Consider the following 16,734-nt stretch of genomic DNA (forward strand, 5'->3'; position numbering starts at 1 on the left):
GAAAGAAAGCGTATTTATAATGCCACCACATCCTTGGAATGCCCCTTTAGACTCTTCTGCAAGTTTGCACATGGCAGGGGCCACAAATGCAAATGCATTCAGCCGATATTTGATACTAATGCTCAGGAAGCGAGTGTTGGCTGGGCCACTGACACTTAATGAAACATTACGGAATATTTTACATCAGTTTGTGAAGGCAGATGCACCCTTGGTTGTACATTTCATCCAAAATAGCTTCTTCAATAAACTATAAGATTCCACTAGAACTGTGGTTTAACATGTGTTCTAACCTTCTCAGTGACAATCAGAGCAGACTAGAAGCACACATTCATGTAACCAGCGTATCAAAGCACGTCGGTGAAGTGAAAGTGCTCTATAAATATCAATAAACTATGCAGGTTAAACAACTTATTGAATTTTACTAATTTTTAAAGAGAGACTGTATTTAAGGGTAAATAGTTCAGTGCCCTTTCAGTTGGCACGGAGAGCATTCCTGAAAATGTCCCAAGTTGTTCACCAGACATTGGATTCTGGTTGGTGGGTCACAGCTAGAAATGAATACCCCACAGAAGTCCTCCAGTCCTGGGCCACTACAACCCTGGCTGTCATCCTGACTGCTGGAAGATCGATTGTGGGTAGAGTTCTGTTCTCAAGTGACCATTGGATCAATTGGACAGAGGCCCAGGTGGCTGTTGTTTGAAAGCTGAAGCACTCCTGTCCCTTTCAATCTCAGATGAGATCTCGCATTTCGCCAAACATGGAGAGGCAATAACACACCCAGCTGACCGTTCCACTTCGACCGGATGCCTCTATTCTGCACGAATAAGAAACCCCTGTCAGGGAAATCAAAAGGAAGTGGACTCTGTGTGTACATTAACAGACACTTTTTTAACTAGCAGTCAAGTGTTCTATAACAACTGAACATCTTACAGTTAAGTGCCAGCCACATTACCTGCCCCCCCCCGTGCTAATGCCAAGGATGCACTGTGTGAACTCAACAGGACCAGCGAGCATCCAGACGGTCTCTTCATCATTCACTTATACAGTTATTTATACATAGTGTTTTATAGGATTGCTTTCATATGTACAGTATATTATGTTCTTTAAGCTATTTTTTCTTAATATGCTGCATAGAAGTCAGAGTAACAATCATTTCGATCTCCTTTCACTTCAGTACTGAAGAATGACAATAAGCAATCTTGAATCTTGAAAATGAAAGTCAAATCTGTACCCAGGTCAAAAGATTACTTTAAAGCCACAACCATGGAAAAACATCATCTTACATGGTTTATGAAATTTCCAGTTATCTTTTATTCAAGATTTAATTCCTTGATTGTAACAGGAGTACAGGAGCTGATATAAAGTGGGCCTAGTTTGATAATATATTTGTGGAATCTCATTCATCATAAGATGTGCCTAATGTGCTTATCTTAAACTTTGTGAGTGCACCCTCAAATTTCATTTGGACCATTGAGGTTCAGTTAAGTGTTCCAGTTTCATTATCCGCAATTATCAGTGCCGCAGTTTCCGGTAAGTGCTTTTTTTTATCTATCATGTGCACTGACTCAGTACAGAGGCAGAGCTGTAAATTAAGTGAGCTTGGGTTTAAGTGTTTCTATCCTGCCTGATATAACTAATTTTTGTAGGTCTTGCTGGTCTTCGGTAAAGAGGATAGTCAGAGTGATGGCTTCTGGTGGGCATGTGATAAAGCTGGATACAAATGCAACATTGCCAGGTCGCCAGAGTCTGCACTGGAATACTTCCTGGACAAACATCATGAAATTATTATCATTGACAACAGACATACCAAATATTTTGATGCTGAAGCCCTTTGCAGGTAAGGCAACAGCCCTTCTGGCAATGATTTTCAGTCAATCAGCCGCATCCATTCCTGACATTCAATTGCATGGATACTGGAATTATTGAAACAGTAACATGAGAAGCAGGAGCGGTAGATGTCAAGCAGTGCAGCTGTGAGAATACGGTATCCAGTTGTTCAGAAATCCTGGTGGTTAACCATTTGGCTCACTCATTAGTTCAGAGCGTGACTGGGAGGTACAGGTGGGCTGTACAGTCGGAGCCAGGAATGCTTCCAGGACAGAGGTTTGGCCTGCATGTTGGGAGTGCAGTTAGGGCTGGAGTTGCTTTCTGGAATACTAGAGATCAGCAACAAGGCTGGACCCCTGGCCCAAATTCCTTGCACGTTTCCTGCTCCCTTGAAACTTACCAAATTCATGGGAGAATGTATTAGACTGCCATGTAACATGTAAAGTAAGTGAAATAAAATTGTGTTGAGGTATTATTAAGAGTAACGTCTAGTTGTCTGGAAAATCTGCCAGGCCAGCACCATCAGAGTCATGACTGTCCCACATTATCAGAGTTTTACTCTAACCCTTTAAACCTGTGCTCTCATAGTTCCTAACTTGGGTCTACTTTTCTACCCATTCCCATGCCCTTTATTTCCCTCAGTGCCCAACAATCTATTGATCTCAGACACTGAAGCGTGTCTTATTTGGATAATTCACGAATTTCCTGTTTTAACAAATTTACAACATTTTGTCCAGCTTCATGCAATTCTTGTTTATATCACTGTTGATCTCCCCAGTGTGCAGCCATCTTTTGATTGGACAATTTACAACTCTAGTGAGGAAGACATGGTCCCTTATTTGATTGCAAACGAATAGCACCCAGTGTTGTAGCTGTCAAGCCAGAAACCCAATGAGCTGAGAGCCTAGTGTGCCTGTCACAGATGGTAGTGATCCATTAGCCTGGGAGGTGCAAGGAGAGCATTTCCGGGGTATGTTTTTTCTCTTATTCGCTCTGGTTTCATTTGCTAATCCCAGGGTTACATGGTCAATGTGTGGTGGAAGAGGCAATGTGAGCAAAGGAGAAATGGGACAAGGAGGATGTGCTTCGTTGCAATGTTCTGACTGCTAGAGAGTGAGGCCGGTTTGATGGAGCATTTGTTTTTTTTTTCCAGATTGTCAAATATACTTTTTCACTTTTAGGTCAATTCGAGCCACAAGCCCTGGAGAAACCACAGTGATTCTGGTTGTAGTTCCTCAGATGTAAGTTATTGGGGTTCTCTTCAACACTTCATGGGCATCAATGTTACCCTGATCCAGCCCCAGCTTTTTCATATGGACCATAACGTCATTATTCCAATTTGATATCTATCTATCTGTCTCTATCTATCTATCTATTTCTATGTCTCTGTCTCTCTCGCTCTTACCCCTTATCCCTTCTTCCTCTCTCTCTCTTCCCCCGCCTCTCTCTTCCCACGCCTTTCTCTTCCTCCGCCTCTCTCTTCCCCGCCTCTCTCTTCCCCCCGCCTCTCTCTTCCCATCCCTCCCCACTCTCTCTTCACACTCACCGCTCCCAGATCAACCCTTCACCCGGACCAACTCTTCTCCCCCTCTTTACCTCCCTCCCTCTCGCCTCCTTCCTCCTCTCTGTTTCTCTCTCACCTCCTCTCACCTCTCTCTCCCTCTCTTCCTTCTATCTCTCCCTGTGCTCCCCTTCCTTCACTCTTGTCTTCTCTCCATCTGTCTCCCCCCTCCCCCCTCTCCCCTCTCCCCCTCCCCTCCCCACTTTACAGAGGAAATCATGATGATGTTAGCTGAATCCATGAGTGAGATGCTGGGAAATCACCCGTTACCAATCCTGTGGTTTATTAAGCTGCATCAGATAGAACATTGTATTCAGAGCAATGATAAGTAAACACTTTGTGTCTTCCTGCAGGTCTAATAATCAAGAGGAGACTTCTGTCTTGCCTCTTCTTAATGCTGGCTTTAACAGGGTACGTAATGCCATAATAATTCCATTCCATTGCTTGTTTCACATTTGCAGCAATTCAGTTGAGAACAGTAAAAAATTTAATTGTATCTGGATTGGTGGTGTAGGAAGGACAGAGAAAGTTTCATAAGCATTCACCCTCCTTCCCAAACGTGTGCAGTTGTAAAGTTTTCATCGCAGCTGCCATATGTAACTTATTAAATTTAAAGTGATGGACAAAGAGATGAATAGCTTGTGCACTTGTCTTTCAGTAGCATGTGCAACTTATGTAATTTGATTTGATATGTGCCTGCATCACTGTCTGGAATGAGGGGGGGCGTCCATTATTAAAGACCTCCAGCATCCAGGGCATGCCCTTTTCTCACTGTTATCATCAGGTAGGAGGTACAGAAGCCTCAGTGATTCAGGAACAGCTTCTTCCCCTCTGCCATCCGATTCCTAAATGGACATTGAACCCTTGGACACTACCTCACTTTTTATAATGTACAGTATTTCTGTTTTTTGCTCTTTTTAAAATCTATTCAATATACGCACACAGTAATTGATTTACTTATTTTTTTTCTCTTCTATATTATGTATTGCATTGAATTGCTGCTGCTAAGTTAACAAATTTCATATCACATCCCGGTGATAATAAACCTGATTCTGATTCTGATTATTGGCAAACTGGTTTATTATTAGTGAAATATTTAGTGTTACAAGCCATCCATATGGATCATTTCATCACCTCAGTACATTGAGGTAATACAAGCCAAATGCATAACAGAATGGAGAATAAATCATTATAGCTACAAAGAAGGTGCATTGCGGTCAAGCAATAAGGTACAAGGCCTTGACAAGGTAGATTGTGAGACCAAGAGTCCATCTCATCATACTGGAGAACTGTTTGACAGTTTTATAACAGCAAGAAGCCAAGAAGCTGCAATCAAGCCTGGTATTACGTGCTTTCAGGCTTCTGTATCTCTCTCCCCAATGGGAGGGGGGAGAAGAATGTCTGGGTGGGTAGAGTTTGTGATTACGTTGTCTGCTGTACCGAGGGAGTGAGAAGTACTAGACAGAGACCATGGACAGGAGGCTGGTTTCTGCGATGTGCTGAGTTGTGCCCATAAATCTCTGCAAGTCTCGGACAGAGCAGTTGCCACACCAAGCCGTGATACATCCACATTAGATGCTTTCTTTGGTGCATCTATAAAAATTAGTCAGGGTCAATGGGGACATACTGAATTTCTTTAGTTCCTGAGGAAGTAGAGGTGCTGGCGTGCTTTATGTAATTTGATTGACTGGTCCACCATAACCAACTCTTTTCTGTGTCTATATTGAACTATGTTAGGGTGCAATGTTCAAAGACTCTGTCTATGGGATAGAGGCACTGGTGCACTTTCTTGGCCATGGCATCTAAAAGTACTGGTTATTGGCACTGTTTACTAATTTCAGCTATTGCCCAACTCTCAATGTCCCAATCTACCCCAGTCTCCCACATCCTTCTCTCCAAATAGTCCTGATCCGATTCACTGGGTTACAGCTGCAGCCTCAATTCCAGATTCAACTCTTCTTCTCCAAACCCCACATGACAATCTTCCTCTTACCAGACCAGCCCCAGCAGTCTGAAGGAAGGAAGAACTGAAGTCTGAAGGAAGCAGTGAAGGAAGAACTGTGTTTGTTTATACCCTTCTTGCTTTTGGTTATTGGGCGTTATGCATGCCAGACAAAAAACTGCACACATCTTTTGAGATGTGGAAGAAGCTATAGGTCGTATACTTTTTAGAGCAGTGTCCTGATGACTGGATCTTGACAATGAAACTGAGTTGAATTGACAAAGTTAAAATGAAATGATTATTGCAGTATACTCTACTAATTATTGTGTGCTTAGCATTTAATTCAGTTGTCCCACGCCATCAGACTCTATATCTCTTTCATTCCCCTTAATACAGTATCTCATTAACTGAATAAAATATGTAAACCGAATGCTCCAAGAAGGATGTCACATTTGCTTGTGTTGTTTTTAACTAGTTGTTTCTTGACAGAGAAGACTACTGTGAAATTCTGTAAATTATTAATTATTTGCCCTATCATTTAGTAACCCATTATATCTATACCATACCTTAGCTGCCTCATTCAAAATATCTTTATCAAAACTCACCCAGGAGCAAAGCAAATGCAGAAATGTTTGTGTTTGGTTTACGTTGCCTTTTTAAAATCTTTTACTGCTCAGATTTAATCAGCTTTGGTTAATATTTCAATTTTCTGTAGATCAGTGTGGCCCTCCACAGGCTGAACTTAATTTCTACAGAACACTTGCTCTATTCCCGGCACAGGCTTGATCAATTTAATTCAATCATCAGTTATAGAGAAGGCAAAAAGTACTATTTAATTAATCATAGATAACAGCAAGAATAATACAAAAAAAAAACTTTCCTTAAAGTGCAGACTTTTTGTCAAGACAATGAATAGTTGATTTGATATTGCACAAAATGTTTTGTCCTTTACTGGACTTAAAGATTTATATCTAAAGGTCATGGAGCTCATTTATAGAATTGTGTGGTCCTCAAATTGTGTTAAGTTTAATTGGAAAGTATTTCTGTAGGTTTTTAGCTTTGGATTAGTATTTTGCTGAACGTGTAAAAATGAGCATGGTGGCCGTTCTATTAATGATCTGGAAAGGAAAATCAGAAGGAAGGAAAACATCAGAAGAAGCAACTTGTTCAACTGTGTTGGAAATATGAGTGTGCAGAGTGATAAAACAAATGCATTAAAATGGGAGATGCTAGCTTTTGTTTGAGCATTAGTCCAAGTCTTATCTTCCCTCCTAGATTAACCTTAATGATTCCATAATATATTCACCAGAAAGTAGAGATTTCTTCTTGCTTTCGTGTCTCAACTGACATCAATAACACTGTCTAATATTTGGTGGTGGTATCTTGCATACAATTTGCCTTCCATATTTCCTACATTACTGTAACAACAATATTTTAAGATAGTGCAGAGCACTTGATGCCACAGGTAGAAAATAGATCTACTTTCTGATTCTAGGGTATATAAACGATACAACCTGTGAGGCTAAGTGAAGTATGTTTAAAAATACTTGTCAATCAGCAGTTATTGCCTATAGACTTACTATATGAATAAGAACAAATTAAAGTGCCTTGAATCACTCTACCTGGTGTGGTTATATAATTTAATTCTTTGATATATTCTGGTTTTATTATTAAGCAGCTCCCTTATGTTTAATGATATGTCAGTGTAAATCACAATGCTGTTGAGATCCCAGCATTTCTCTAATTTCTTTCTCTCTATTTATTTTCCGTTAGTCTAGCGAGACCATGGATCTGCACCTGGAAAGTCTCCACTCTCCAGGGCGCAGGCCTGGGCAAGGTTGTGTGGAAGACCAGCAGTTCCCCATGCTGCAAGTCTCCCCTCTCCACGACACCAATGTTGTCCAAGGGAAGGGCATTAGGACCCATACAGCTTGGCACCAGTGTCGTCGCAGAGCACTGTCTGGTTAAGTGCCTTGCTCAAGGACACAACACGTTCCCTCGGCTGGGGCTCGAACTCACGACCTTTAGGTCGCTAGTCCAATGCCTTAACCACTTGGCCACGTGTCCACACTCTATTTATTAGAATATCTAATATCTGTGTGGATAGAGGGTTTGTTTAGTGTTTATCTTAAACAATTAAACTTTTTTATACTTATAGCTTATACTCCTTCCTCTCCCCCACCTTCTTACTCTGGTTTCTTCCCCCTTTCCTTTGCAGTCCTGATGAAGGGTCAGCCCGAAAATGCCTCCGCTATTTATTCCTCTCCGTAGATGCTGCCTGACCTGCAGAGTTCCCCCAGCATTTTGTGTTTGTTAACATCGGAGAGGCCTGAAGATACAAGCAATGAACTTGCCTTGAAAAAGTTCACAAACACAAGAGATTTTGCAGGGGCTGGAAATCCAGAGCAACACACACACAAAATTCTGGAGGAACCTAGCAGGTCAGACAGCATCGATGGAGAGGGATAAATAGTCGAGCTATTTTTGGGCCAAGACTCTTCACCAGGACTGGAAGGGAAGGGGGAAGAAGCCAGAATAAGAAGGTGGAGGAAGGGCAGGGAGGTCAGGCTGGCAAGTGGTCGTGAAGCCAAGTGAGGGGGGAAGGTAGGTGGGTGGGGGAGGGGAGATGAAGTGAGAAACTGGGAGGTGATAGATGGAAAAGGTAAAGGGCTAAACAAGAAGGAGGGGCACCAGAGGGATGTGATAGGCAGGTGAGGAGAAGAGAAGGCGAGAGTGGTGTAGGTGAGAGCCAAAGTGGGGAATGAAAACAGAAGAGAAGGGGGAGGAAGGAGAAATTACCAGAACTTCGAGAAATCAGTCTTCTCTCAACAAGTAATTTCAGTGGCGTAATCTACAATGAGAATGCCAATTTGCAATGTGACGGCATCTCCAACAGTGCTTACTGTTTCCTTGTGCATCCACTGCCCACCAGAACAATTGAAGTACATTACTGTTTACCCCTTAAGAGAGTTATGAGAGGCATTTATGAGGTTTGTTACAGATTTTATAGCATTCTTCTTTGATCTTATTTTCCTTCGCCCATAGCGCTACATCGAGAATCCCAATATAACCGCATGCTACAATGAATTAATTCAGCTGGAACATGGAGAAGTCCGGTTACAGTTCAAACTGCGGTATGTATTATAAGTACAGTAAGCCTCCATTAATTAATGGCTTGGTACTCTGGAGTTGGATTTATCAGGCCACTGGATGTTATTTCTGTTAATACTCTAATACACTGTGTTTACTTCTGAACCTGAGTCCCACTGTGTCAAGGAGAATTTGTGAACCATCATGTTATTATTCAAAAGGAGCACAGGAACTTGGGCTAATAAGTACGAAGGGAGTGCAAGGACAGGGGCCCTTGTATGTCAGAGAGCAGTGGTGGGAATGGGATGAAGACCAGGTTCTCAGTATGTCAAGTATTACCATCTATAAACATAGGAGCGCAGTTAGGCCATTTGACAGATCAAGTCTACTCTGTCAGTCATGGTTGATTTATTATCCCTCTCAACCCCATTCTTTGACCTTTTTCCTGTAACCCTGACATTAGTCAGGGTTTTGAAGCTACTTAAAAGAAGATATTTAGAAAATATCATTCTACTAGATGGGATAGAGTTTGTCAGGTGTGTTCAGGAAAGTTTCCTTAATCGGTATGTAGAAGTCCCAACAAGAGAGTGTGCAATACTTGATCTCCTATTGGGAATGAGACAAGGCAGGTGACAGAAGTTTTTGTAGGGGAACACTTTGCATCTAGTGATCATAATGCCATTAGTTTCAAAGTAAATACAGAAAGAGATAGGTCTGGTCTGTGGGTTGAGATTCTAAATTGGAGAAAGGCCAATTTTGATGGTATCAGAAAGGATCTGGCAAGTGTGGATTGGGAAAAACTGTTTTCTGGCAATGGTGCACTTAGTTAGTGGATGACCTTTAAAAGTGACTTTTTAAGAGTACGAAGCGTATACCTGCCTGTCAGAATAAAAAGGAAAGGTAACAGGTTTAGAGAACCTTGGTTTTCAAGAAATATTGAGGCCCTGGGTAAGAAAAAGAAGGAGGCGCATAGCACGTATAGGCAAGCAGGAACAAATGAGTTATTTATGGAGTCTAAGAAATGCAAGAGGACACTTGCAGACAGGGTGAAGGAGAATCCCAAGGGATTATACAGATATGTTAAAGAGGAAAAGGATTGCAAGGAACAAAATTGGACCCTTGGAAGATCAGAATGGTAATCTATGCGTGGAGCCAAAAGAGATGGGGGAGATCATAAAAGGACTTTTGCATTTGTATTTACTCAGGAAACGGACACAGAGTCTATAGAAGCGAGGCAAAGCAGCAACGAGGTCATGGACCCTGTACAGAGTTTACAGAGGAGGAGCTCTTTTCTGTCTTGAGGCAAATTTGTGGATGACGCCAAGATTCGGGGTGTGGTGGACCATGAGGAAGACAGTCAGAGCTTGCAGCGGGATCTGGATCAGCTAAAGAATTGGGCTGAAAGATAGCAGATGGAATTTAGTGCAGACAAGTGCGAGGTGTTGCACTTCAGTAGGTCCAACCAGGACAGGTCTGACACAGTGAACAGTAAGGCACTGAGGAATGCAGTAGAGCAAAGGGATCTGGGAATACAGGTCCATAATTCATTGAAAGTGGCATCACAGGTAGATAGAGTCGTAACAAAAGCTTTTGGCACATTGGCCTTCATAAATCAATGTATTGAGTCTGGGAGATGGAATGTTATGTTGGTGTTGTATAAGATGCTGGTGAGGCCTAATTTGGAGTATTGTGTACAGTTTTGGTCACCTACCTACAGGAAAGATGTAAATAAGGTTGAAAGAGTACAGAGAAAATTTTCAAGGATGTTGCCAGGACTAGAAGACCAGAGTTATAAGAAAAGATTGAATAGTTTGGGACTGTATTCTTTGGTATGTAGAAGATTGAGAGGAGATTTGATAGAGGTATACAAAATTATAGATAGGGTAAATGCAAGCAGGCTTTTTCCACTGAGGTTTGGTGGGACCTCACCTGAGGTCATGGGTTAAGGTTGAAAGGTGAAATGTTTAAGGGGACCATGAGGAGAAATTTCTTTACTCAGAGGGTTGTGAGAGTGTGGAATGAGCTGCCAGTGCAAGTAGTGCATGCAAGCTCAAGTTCAATGTTTTTAGAGAAGTTTGGACAGATACATGAATGGGACTGGTATGGAAGGCTAAAGTCCAGGTGCAGGCCGATGGGACTAAGCAGTTGAAGTGGTTAGCCACAGACTAGATGGACCAAATGGCCTGCTTCTGTGCTCTACCTTTCTATGACTCTTTGGTTATTCTAGAGCAGGGGTTCCCAACCTTTTTTATGCCATGGACCAATACCATTAAGCGGGGGTCCATGGACCCAGGTTGGGAACCCTTGATCTAGAATCATGAAAGAAGAAATCTTTACAGATCAACTTCCTCGCACTGGAGGAGACGCTAAGGTGGAATATTACAGAGGATTTCCGCATGATACTTAGTTTTGAGTGAGTGCAAACTGGTTGGTGAATTAGCAAAACGGTAGAAAGTTAAGATTTTCATCAGAGAAATGAAAAGTGGTTCGAAGAATTTTTCATAATAATTAGATTGTGAAGCACTTTACTGCACAGGGTACTGTAGCAGAAATCATAGCATCACTTAAAATGGAATAAGACAATAATTTGAATAGGAAATAGATAAACAGAGGAACGGGATTAAAGTGGACAGCTTGTGTTGAAGAGCTAGTACCACAGGAAATCAGTGAGCTGAACTAAACAGTTCATTTAATTATAGACAATGAGGTAAAAAATCTGAATCTGTTTTTACCTCTTCATAAAAATGACTGGTCTTTATGCCTACATTTTTAGAGATCGGTTTATTTGTATCTTTACTATTAAATACAAGCATCTGTTACTCAAATATATTCAACCTTGTTCTTTTTTATAGGGCTTGCAGTTCCATATTTGCAGCCCTGGAACACTGTCAGGAGGCCATAGAGATTACAAGTGAGGACCATATTATTCAGGTAACCTAATCACCACACTATGAAAATTCTTTGTAAGTGATATGTTATTATTTACTTCCACATTTTCATTTTGCAAACTCAGTATTCTTCTCTGAGCACTATTCTTTCTGAAGCTACTGCAGTTCTTCAGAACAAATGATTAGAAAGAGAGTTGTGTACTTCAGCTGAACAACTGCAAAAAAACTAAAGAGCTAAAACTACTGTGGTTAAACCATGTTTTCCTGTCTGGACATGCCTGCACACGCCCCTCTGCTGACTGCTCCTGTGGCTCCTCCCACAGACCCCTGAATAAAGGCGATTGTGTCACTGCTCCTCTCTCCATCCGGGACAAATACTCAGCATGGACGTTGGTCCATTTACTGTTAATAAAAACCTTTCAGTATTTACTCTACTTCCAGTCTTTTGGAGTAATTGATAGTGCATCAACTGCCTGGTAGAAAAACCAGGATTTGCATTCTATCTACAGCTCCCTTCCCACTGGCTTCGCTCATTCTTTAAATGTGCGGATCCAAAGCTCAGCAGTTAGATGGCAGTCAACAAGATAATAGATGACAATCTTGGTAGATGAAATATAAGAAAAGAGTTGATTTTAGTGTTTCCAGTCAAGGTTGTAACACATCTCAAGCTTCTGTCTCAGTCAATCCCTTTTTCCTCTTGGAGATGTTTAATTCTTGAGCATTGTCAGTGAATTTTCGATTTCTTTTAACAATGGTGAATTTTCAGTTGTGTTACAACATTATCACATTTTTTGGCTGTAGTGAATTCTGTCACAGCAAGACTCCATTCCTGCCTATATTTCTATCCACCATAAATATAGAAGCATTAGAAGTGATCTAATTAAATATACGAACTTCCTGTGTGTTTAACAGGATGATTACAGGAATGATGTATTCCCTGGCTTGAATGTCAAGAAACAAGGGTCACTGTATTAGAATCCATTTATTTCTGAGTTGAGATGAAACCTCTTCAGCCAAAAGTTTGAATCTTGGAATTTTGTGCACAGAAGGGCTATGAAAGCTCAGTCATTCGGTATGTTTAAAACAGAAATTGGTAAATTTTTAATTATGGAAGTCAAGGGAAATTGGATTTGTGCAGGAAAGTGACACTGCAATAAATGATTTTCCATCTTACTGAATAGTGGAGTAGGCACAAGGGCTTTTGGGCCTACTTGAACAAGGGTATTTGGGCCTACCGCTGATTCTATTTCTAATTGTCTTTTTGTTCCTGAAAGCAAGGGTCCTATATTAATATTGTAAGGGCAAGTATCTTCCATACGTTTTTAACTATCTTATCTACCTATGTGCCACCTTTAGGGACTCTTAGATGTTTTCACTGAAGTCACTGTTCCTCAAAACTCACCAAAGCCTCCACGTTCATTGTCCTGCCATTATTAGCGCTTTCAGGAAATACCATTTCACATTTATCAGGATTAGATTCCATTACCCATAGTATCAATATCATCCTGTCACCTAATAATTGGTTTGGTGACAAACTGGCAAAATTACTCTCTTACTGGGAAATGTTCTTCCATAGTGACATACTCTGTTTAAATAATGTGATCTGTAGCAAACTTTTCTGGGTAGAAAACAAGACAAGCAGAAAACCATAGAAAACAACAGGAATTCTGCAGATGCTGGAAATTCAAGCAACACACATCAAAGTTGCTGGTGAACGCAGCAGGCCAGGCAGCATCTGCCTGGCCTGCTGCGTTCACCAGAAAACCATAGTTTAGGTTTAGACAGAAATTTAAGAAAGTAAGACATAGGAGCAAAATTAGGACATGTGACTCATCGAGTCTGCTGCACTATTTCATTGTGGCTGATCCAATTTTACTCTCATCCCTAATCTCCTGCTTTCTCCCAGTATCCTTTCATGCCCTGACCAATCTGGAATCTATCAACCTCTGCCTTAAATATATATAAAGATTTGGCCTCCACAGCTGCTTGTGGTAAAGATTTCCACAGATTCACCACTCTCTGTCTAAAGAAATTCCTCCTTATCTCTGCTCTAAAAGGATGCCCATCTATTCTGAGGCTGTGTCCTCTGTCCTTAGACTCTCCCACGATAGGAAACATCCTCTCTACATCCATTCTATCAAGGCCTTTCACCATTCGATGTTTCACTCCTCATTCTTCAGAATTCCAGTGAATACAGGCCCAGAGCCATCAAATGCTCTTCATATGACAAGCCATTCAATCCTGGAATCATCTTCTTGAACCTCTTTTGAACCCTGTCCAGTTTCAGAACATCCTTTTAAAGCAGCTCACAGATCTCCCAAGTGAGGCCTCACCAGTGCTTTATTAAATCTCAACATCACATGCTTGCTTTTATATTCTAGTCCTCTTGAAATGAATGCTAACATTACGTTTGCCTTCCTCACTACAGACTCAATTTGCAAAGTAACCTTTAGAGAATCCTACACGAGGGCTCCCAAATCCCTTTGTACCTCAGTTTTTTTCTATTTTCTCTCCATTTAGGAAATAGTCAACCCTTTCATTTCTTCTATGAAAGTGCATGACTATACACTTCCCAACACTGTATTCTATCTGCCATTTCTTTGCCCATTCTCCTAATCTAAGCCCTTCTGTAGCCTCTCTACTTCCTCAAAACTACCTGCCCCTCCACCTATCTTTATATCATCTACAAACTTTGCAACAAAGCCATCAATTCCATCATCCAAATCATCGACATATCATGTAAAAAGAATCTGTCCCAACACAGACTTCTCATGGCAGCCAACCAGAAAAGGCTCCCTTTATTCCCACTCCTTACCTTCTGCCAATTAGCCACAACTTTATCCATGCTAGAATCTTTTCTGTAATACCATGGGCTTGTAGCTTGTTAAGTAGCCTCATGTGTGGCACCTTGTCAAAGGCCTTCTATAAATCCAAGTACACAATATCAACCGATTTTCCTTCGTCTATCCTTCAAAGAATTCCAACAGATTTATCAGGCAAGATCTTCCCTTGAGGAAACCGTGCTGACTACAGCCTATTTTATCATGTGCCTCCAAGTACCCCAAAACCACATCCTTAACAATTGACTCCAACATCTTCCCAACCACTGAGGTCAGACTAAACTGGCCTATAGTTTTCTTTCTTATGCCTCTCATTCTTCTTGAAGAGAGTAGTGACATTTAAAGCTTTCTGGTCTTGAAGAGTGTAGTGACATTTAAAATTTTCTCATCTTCCGGAATCATTCCAGAATCTAGTGATTTTTGAAAAATCATTACTAATGCCACCTCATTCAGAACTCTGGGGTGTACATCATCTGGTGACTTATCTATCTTCAGACCTTTCAGTTTCCCAATAACCTCCCAAGAAATGGTAACTTCACACACTTCGTGGAACTTCCACCATACTGCTAGTGTCTTCCACTGTGAAGACTGATGAAAAATGCTTATTCAGTTCGCCTGCAATTTCATTGTCCCCCATTACTACCTCTCCAGCATCGTTTTCCAGTGGTCCAATATCCACTCTCGCCTCTCTTCTATTATCTTATGTATCTGAAGAAACTTCAATATTATTGGCTAGCTTACTTTTGTATTCCATCTTTACCTCTTACTGACTTTTTTAGTTGCCTTCTGTTGGTTTTTAAAAGCTTCCCAATCCTCTAACTTCCCATTAATTTTTGCTCTATTTCAATCCCTTTGGGGCTTTTATATTGTTTTTGACTTCTCTTGTTAGCCAAGGTTGTGTCATCTTTCCTTTAGAATTCTTCTTCCCCTCTGGGATGTATATATCCTGTGCCTCCTGAATTGCTTCCAGAAATTCTAGCCATTGCTGCTCTCCCGTCACCTGTGCCAGTGCTCTTTTCCAAGTATTTCTGGCAACTCCTCTCTCATGCCTCTGTAATTCCCTTTACTGCACTGTAATATTGATACATCTGACTTTAGCTTCTCCTCAGATTTCAGGGTGAATTCAATCATATTACGATCACTTACCCATTAGGGTTCTTTTACTTTAAAGCCTGTAATCAGTTCTGGTTCTTACCACAACACCCAATCCAGAATAGCTGATCCCCTAGTGGACTCAACCACGAACTGATCTAAAAAGCCATCTTGTAGGCACCTCCTGGAATCCAGCACCAACCTAATTTTCCCAATCTATTTGCATATTGAAGTTTCCCATGACTATTGTAACATTGCCCCTATGGCATGCTTTTTCTGTCTCCCATTGTAATTTGTAAGCCACATCCTTACTACTGTTTGGGGGGTCTGTATACAATTCCAGTCAAGGTTTTTTTTTTACCCTTGCAGTTCCTTAGCTCTATCCACAATGATTCCACACCTATGTTACTTCTTTCCACTGATTTGATTTCATTTTTTACCAACAAAGCAATGCCACTCCCTCTGCCTTCCTGCCTGTCCTTTCAATGCAAGGTGTACCCTTGGACATCAAGCTCCCAGCTAAAATCTTCTTTCAGCTATGTCTACAACATCATACCTGCCAATTTGCAACTGTGCTACAAGTTCATCTACTTTATTTCGTATACTGCGTGCATTCAAATACAACACCTTCAGTCCTGTATTCACCCTTGTCAATTTTGTTCACCTTTTACGTTGCAGCTTATCCTGTGAGTGCAATTTTGCCCTGCGAACAGTCTCTCCTCACGACATATTGCCTCTATTTATAAACCAGCTACCTCATCTTCAGCACTATTATCTACCTTTCCTATGATACTTCTTGCTTTGAAATATATGCAGCTCAGGACACTACTCACACTTCTTGATTCCTAACTTTGTCCGAGGTCTTACCAACATCTGTCTCCACAACCGCCCTACTAACTCTTCTGACACTTTGGTTCCCATGCCCCTACAACTCCAGTATAAACCTCATCATGCAGCACTAACAAATCTTCCTGCTAGGATATTAGTCCCCCTCCAGTTTAGGTGCAAACCGTCCCTTCTGATCAGGTCCCACCTTCCCTGGGAGAGAGCCTAATGACCCAAAAATCTTATGCCCTCCCTCCTGCACCATCTCCTTAGCCATGTATTAACCTGTATAACCTTCCTAGTTCTAGCCTCACTAGCAATCCTGAGATCCTGAGATCACAACCCTGGAGGTCCTGCCCTTTAACTTAGTACCTAACTGCCTGAGCTCCTTATGCAGAACCTTGTCATTTGCCCTACCCTTGTCATTGGTAGCTGCATGGACCAACTTCTGGCTGTTCAACCTTCCACTTAAGAATGCTGAGGACTTGATCTGAGATATCCCAGACCCTGGCACCTGGGAGGCAACATACCATCTGGGAATCTTGTTCTTGCCCACAGAAACTCCTATCTATTCCCCTAACTAATGAATCCCCTATCACCACAGTATACCTCTCCTCCCCGCTTCCCTTCTGAGTCACAGAGGCAGATTCAGTGCAGAGACTTTCCTCT

General features: G+C 41.4%; 1 protein-coding gene across 5 annotated transcripts in view; it reads left to right on the forward strand.

The window, feature by feature from the left end:
• Positions 1 to 16,734, forward strand: part of pde8b (phosphodiesterase 8B) — a 341,898-nt gene that overhangs the window by 270,708 nt on the left and 54,456 nt on the right. For all 5 annotated transcript variants that reach the window (XM_063049295.1, XM_063049294.1, XM_063049293.1 and 2 more), the window contains 5 exons: positions 1,647 to 1,837; positions 3,009 to 3,068; positions 3,742 to 3,799; positions 8,376 to 8,464; positions 11,273 to 11,351. In XM_063049295.1, coding sequence (XP_062905365.1) covers positions 1,647 to 1,837; positions 3,009 to 3,068; positions 3,742 to 3,799; positions 8,376 to 8,464; positions 11,273 to 11,351 — 477 coding nt within the window. The remainder of the gene's footprint in view (positions 1 to 1,646; positions 1,838 to 3,008; positions 3,069 to 3,741; positions 3,800 to 8,375; positions 8,465 to 11,272; positions 11,352 to 16,734) is intronic.

This window comes from Mobula hypostoma, chromosome 5, assembly GCF_963921235.1.
Source record: "Mobula hypostoma chromosome 5, sMobHyp1.1, whole genome shotgun sequence".
In the NCBI taxonomy this organism is placed as follows: domain Eukaryota; kingdom Metazoa; phylum Chordata; class Chondrichthyes; order Myliobatiformes; family Myliobatidae; genus Mobula; species Mobula hypostoma.